The sequence below is a fragment of the Mus caroli genome, unplaced genomic scaffold, assembly GCF_978045245.1.
Source record: "Mus caroli unplaced genomic scaffold, Mus_caroli_1 scaffold_2, whole genome shotgun sequence".
NCBI classification, from domain to species: Eukaryota; Metazoa; Chordata; class Mammalia; order Rodentia; family Muridae; genus Mus; species Mus caroli.
The window spans coordinates 90,632,838-90,639,091 of NW_028227257.1; the positions used below are offsets into that span (position 1 = coordinate 90,632,838).

At 34.7% G+C, this 6,254-nt stretch overlaps 1 protein-coding gene across 1 annotated transcript; it reads left to right on the plus strand.

Annotated features, from left to right (window-relative positions):
• The first annotated feature begins 4,954 nt into the window (after positions 1-4,954).
• On the plus strand, positions 4,955-5,884 carry LOC110289286 (olfactory receptor 4A47). The gene has a single exon (XM_021155425.2). It carries the CDS (start codon positions 4,955-4,957, stop codon positions 5,882-5,884), a length of 930 nt encoding a protein of 309 aa, XP_021011084.1.
• The last annotated feature ends 370 nt before the right edge of the window (positions 5,885-6,254 follow it).

Below are 6,254 nucleotides of genomic sequence, written 5' to 3' on the forward strand. Positions count from 1 at the left end.
GCATTGTACTGACTTGTCTAGTGCTCTACTGAGGTATATACTAAGTCTTATACAGTGTTGGAGCTGCCTAAAAAGATGATTCCCGTCTCACTTATGAATTGCAGCTTGACTTTTTATGATGACCTTAATCACAGTTTATCAAACTGCTTTCTGTCATAATACTTGAAATCACAGAGAATTTAATTAAGAGTCTTGGACTTACTCCAGATGCTATAGTCAATGAGTGCAGTTGTCAGATATAAAACCACCCAGTGATCTTTGCTCCTGCCAGACAGAATGTGCAGCCCTCTTGGTAACTGACACAATTGCTAAGGAATGATTTCTTTGACCTAACTCATGCTTTAAAGAAGTCACAAGAATGATTTCTCCAAGTTTCAAGTGTATGTATTTGTTTATATCAACATAGAAGAGGAGGTAGGTTAAACCTCTGGAGGGAAATTCTTTATTGAAGTTACTGGAAATAAGTTCAGAGAGAAAAATATTCCTTATTATGAAGATTAGCTGCTGTTTTATTGTGTGGGTACAAGGTTTATTTGAATGTATGTTGTTATTCTAATATAAAAATATTAATCATTTACATTATGTAACTTCTTTGAAGTAGTTCTACAATGAAAATAATGAGTTTTTGAAATATTTAGAAGTCCAGAAAACAAGCTATATTGTTTCAGAAATATCTTCAAGAACTAATTTAGCTTTTTTTGATTTCTATGTGCATACTGGATGTAAGAAGATTTCTAGTATGAAATAAAAAGTCCTTCAAACTGCAAAGAAACTCTCAAAAGGTAAGACTTTAGCCATTAGTAGCACAAATCAGACTTTATAACTGAATACACTTAATTATACAATTATATAAATCAAGTTCATTACAATTAATATGTCAAGAAAACTTCTGCACCTTACAATTACTGGCAGATTACATGTGACATGTAATGAATATAGTTTGATAAAACCAAAGGAAATTGTTAGGACTTATTTTATGTCTGTAAAGTTGTAGTTCCGACATGAAAAGGAGATAACTCATGCTGAAAGTGATTCCTCAGTCAATACGAAAGCTCCTGCCCTTAGATATGAGCCCCTAGTATAAACCTTGAGCCTATGTAAGACGCTGACTCTTCGTAATGTATGGAAGTCTATCTTGATCATCATCATGTAGTTAAGGGTACTTATAGATATTTGTTATGCATTGCAGATTGTACAGTCCTTACCACCATTTTAGATTGTGTGACATGTTTCCAGTCTCTGAAATCAGTCAGAGACCGATTGACTGACTGACTCTCCTTGTTCATTTATTCTTTTCTACATGAACAAAGAGAGTCAATGGGATTTCTTAAACTGATGAATAATAATATAAAATTATAAAGGTGTGGTGGATAGTTATAGAATTTTCATTGACATATACCAAAGGGAACAGTATTATTTCAGTAGAGAAAACCTGGAGGGAATGGATTCATCTTAGCAATTTCAAATTTTCTTTTGCAAATACTCAATGGATATATAATTAGAAATATAGACATCAGGAGAGAACAGTGACATATACTACTTTGGAGTACTTTACACATTTATTTAGGTTGGGACAAGGAGGGATACCCAAGATGCTAAATGGACTTCTCAGTGACCTTGTTAGAAATCTGAGATTGTGTTGGTTTGGGTCACACATTGTATCACATAAAACATCACAGTTTTGTTATTATCCATTCCATACATTTATACTTTGAGGTCTTTTTTCTTTTATTTATTTATTTATTTATTTATTTATTTATTTATTTATTCATTCATTCATTTATTCACTTTAATCCTAATCACAGTCCCCTCTCCCTCCTCTCCTTCCACCCTTACAAATCCATCTCACCATTACTTCCCATTGTGTAGCACACTACCCTGGGACATCTAGTTTCAGCAGGACTAAGCACATCCTCTTCTGTTGAGGTCCATCCAGGCAGTCCAGCTAGGGGAAGGGGACCCACTGGTAAGCAACAGTCAGAGACAAATGCATGCTTCAGTTGTTAAGGGACCCACATGAAAACCAAGCTGAGAATCTGCTACAAATGTGGAGGGTGCCTGGGTCCAGCCCATGCATGCTCTTTGGTTAGTGGTCCCATCTCTGTGAACTCCAGGGGCTCGGTTAGTTAACTCTGTAAGTCTTCTTATGGTATTAAAGTCTTCTTGTCCCCTTTTGCTTGCTTATTTCTATCCCCCACTGTTCCACAAGACTTCCAGAGCTCTTCCTGATGTTTGACTGTGGGTCTATGCATCTGTTTTTATCAGCTACTGGATGAAGCCTCTCAGAAGACAGTAATGCTAGGTTCCTGTCTTTTCACAATAATCAAAAACTCTTTATTTTTTTCCTGGTGATTAGCTCCTAAGCAGAGCTTCTTTGATTGACTTGCTTGGTCCAGTTGAGACAAATATTTTTCCACCTAAAATGCTGACCTGGCAACATATAGAAGTTCAGAATGTGACTTCATTTTGTGATAGAGTCACAGATGATCAAGCTTAATTTTTATGGAATGTAAAAATTGTTTATGATTTGATGTCTTTATTATAAAGGGAAATTTGGATAAGCATGGTGGTACACTGTTATACTTCTAGAACTTGAGGATGTAGGAGGATCTGGAGTTCAAGTCCATTCTCAGACACAGCAAGTTTGAGATCAACCTAGGCTACATGAGACTTGGCACAAGTAAGTAAGAAATTTTGGTACAGGGAAAGTACTAAATGAATGCAAAGTTGTTGGTGGATACAAGGAGAGAACTGGAGAAGATGGTTTTGAAATGGTTTGCTGAAGGGTCTATCACCATCTCTACTTGATTTTGAATTTCTAGCATGCAGAACTTAAAAAAAAAATCCCAGTTTGTGTTTCTTTTGATTTCGTTTTCTTTTTAATAGAAACTCTTGCCAAAGAATGATGATTTAGGTACTAAAAAGGGTTGCTCTTTTTTCCCTATATTTCCCAGTGAACATAAAATGACACATAAAAATTAATTGTTGCACATTCAGCTAAATTTAAATGCTTAGCATTTTAAATACATTATTTGGATTTGATGACAGCTACTTAAAAGAAAAAACATACTTGAGTCACAAAATTCCTTTTATTCACAAACCAAAATAAATCAATCAATTTATGTATCAAAATTCTACCATGTTTCAGAAATAAATTTACTATATAACCTAGTTTCAGTGATTTAATACATGTACAATGAACAATGAGAATGCATAATCCTGGTTCCTGATCAAAAACCTCCAGGATCTTCAAATAGAATTCATAACTAGCTCCTCAAAATAACATGCTGCATGCTAAATGCTAATCACATATTACTGAGGGTGAGCAAATATGGCAATATAATAATGACATTGAGTAATGAAAAACTTCTAAGAAATACAGGAAAAAGAAAAACAGTTATTTGTCCATCTAAAGGTATTGATATTTTAGTGTGTTCTGTCTCCATTTGTCTATAGTACAATGTAGTTATAAAGTTTAATAATATCAGAAAACAAATGAAAATTTTAATGAAATGCTATAAAGCAAATATTTCTAAACACCACAAAATTACCAGAATAGAATTCCCAAGAATTCCCTAAATTCCTTTTCCTAATTATAACGTCATATTCTTAGAACATTATTCATTGCATGCCTGTGTTTGAAGTGAGATAACTTGAATCCTTGGGAAGAATAGTGAATGCTCTCAACTGCTGAGTCATCTATCTCCCATCTAATTCTATATTATTTAATTGGAAATATTATTCTAGGACCTTTATACATTTTTTAACAACTTACTAACATCTAATCTGTCTATGCAATCTTAATTTAGCTGTTTCTGAGTTTTACACCAACAGAAACATGATGCATTTTAAAATTTGTATTTAAAGTGAAATATAATATAAAATGAATCATGTTCAGAATTGGAGAAAAACGTTTGCTGCAATAAATAGCTAAAGCGGCAGAAGCAGCTCTAAGATTGGGTCATGCATAGATGATGGAGGAGTGTTAGGACTCATGATTAAAACCAAAAAACCAAACCAAACCAAACCAAACCAAACCAACCAACCAACCAAACAAACAAACACCAAACAGAAAACTCTTGAATTCCCTTGAAGAAAGAAGTATTGCTCATAGAAGTATGGACATGGAAAGGTGACTGTGGCTAAGAGTTTAGAAATGAAAGATGAAAGCTGCAGAATGTATAACATACACATACACACACAGACACACAGAGAACACAGATGCACACACACACACACACACACACACACCCTGAACGACATGTCTTAGAACCATGGATGTTAAGGTAATTGTGGCTGGGGTCTCACATAAAAATGAACATATTGTTAGAACTTGGAAGGAGTACATTCATTCTCTTAAAGAAGCAAAGCAAGTAACTAATACAGTGATTTTATTGTCTCATATTTGTAGTTCATTGTACTTTGAATATTGTACCCTAAGTGTGATAACTCTATTTTGTGACTTCACATAAAGTGAACCTACTCATGGAATTTCCTTTCTGCTCTCTGTTGATCTCTACTTTTCTTTTAAACTTGGATAAACTTGTTTCCTCTGAGAAGTTTTCCCAGATCCTGATAGATTTAGAAATACTGTGGATCTATGGCAGAGCATAAATGAATGCTTGTGATGATGCTTATGAAGCTGGTCTTTAATGGCTGACCTCACCACTATGCATCAAATTACTTAGGGTATGGAACCTTGCCTTAAATGACTTGGAAACTCGCATATTTATAACAGGGGTCTCTCTCTCTCTCTCTGTCTTTCTCTGTCTCTTTCCTCTTCCCTCCCTCCTTCCATCTCCACCTTTGTCTCTTTCTTTCTCCCCCTCTCTCTATTTTGTATATTTAAACAGTTGAATAAAGAAGCACTGATATCATAATACTCTAAGAACATTTTCTTTGTTTTGTAGGTAACGTCTTTTCACATCTGAAATCAGAACCAATGAAAGAATAAATGGAACAAAGGAACAATGTAACCTACTTTGTCCTCTTAGGCCTCTCAGAGAATCCAAAGGTTCAGAAAGGACTTTTTGTTCTTTTTTTGCTCTCCTATGTTTTGACTATGGTGGGAAATCTGCTCATTGTTATGACTGTAACTACCAGTAACAGCCTGGGCTCACCAATGTATTTCTTTCTTGCTAGCTTGTCATTTGTGGATATCATTTATTCTTCAGCCATCTCTCCCAAGTTGATTTCAGATTTGTTCTTTGGTCAAAATACAATATCCTTTAAATTTTGTATGACTCAGCTATTCACAGAACACTTTTTTGGTGGATCAGAGGTTTTTCTTCTGCTGGTGATGGCCTATGATCGTTATGTGGCCATCTGTAAGCCCTTGCACTATTCAACTATCATGAAGCAATGGGTTTGTGTTGTGCTGTTGATATTATCTTGGATTGGAGGATTTTTGCACTCAGTAATTCAGCTCAGTACTATTTATGGACTTCCATTCTGTGGTCCTAATATCATTGATCATTTTATGTGTGACATGTACCCCTTACTGAAACTTGTTTGTATTGACACCTATGTCATTGGCCTCTTAGTGATGGCCAATGGAGGGCTGATCTGCACGGTTGTGTTTCTACTCTTGCTCATCTCTTATGGTGTCATCCTGTATTCTCTAAAGAACCTTAATCAGGAAGGGAGGTGGAAAGCTCTCTCTACCTGTGGCTCCCACATCACTGTAGTTGTTTCATTCTTTGTTCCCTGTATTTTCATGTATGCACGACCTGCTAAGACTTTCCCCATTGACAAAATGTTGAGTGTGTTTTATACAGTCATTACCCCCATGATGAACCCCCTGATATATACTCTGAGAAACTCAGAGATGACAAATGCTATGAAGAAGTTGTGGAGAAGAAAAATTATTTCAGGACACAAATAAGTGAGTCTTCTATAATGAATGAAGTCATCTGATTGTGATGTTATCTCCCTATGGTTCATATCTTCTAAATTGTGATGTTATCTTCTCTTATTTTACAAACATTTCTTAAAAATACAACTAAACTCAGTGGTTGAACTACTAATAAATTTCAATGCCATTAATATAATTCTGTAATATCTTGTTTATCACTATACCTGCACAGGTATAATGCACATATACTAGGACACCAATGAATGGGAAGTAATGGATTAATGAATGAAATCTTTATGGATTGCACTGATTTTATCTGTATTTATAGTTACATGACCTTATATTATTTTATTTTTATGTTGATTTATTTTTATAGCAGTTAAATATTGAAATACTTTAG

Coding starts and splice junctions, on each gene's coding strand:
- LOC110289286 (XM_021155425.2), top strand. CDS start 4,955: ATGGAACAAAGGAACAATGTAACCTACTTTGTCCTCTTAGGCCTCTCA.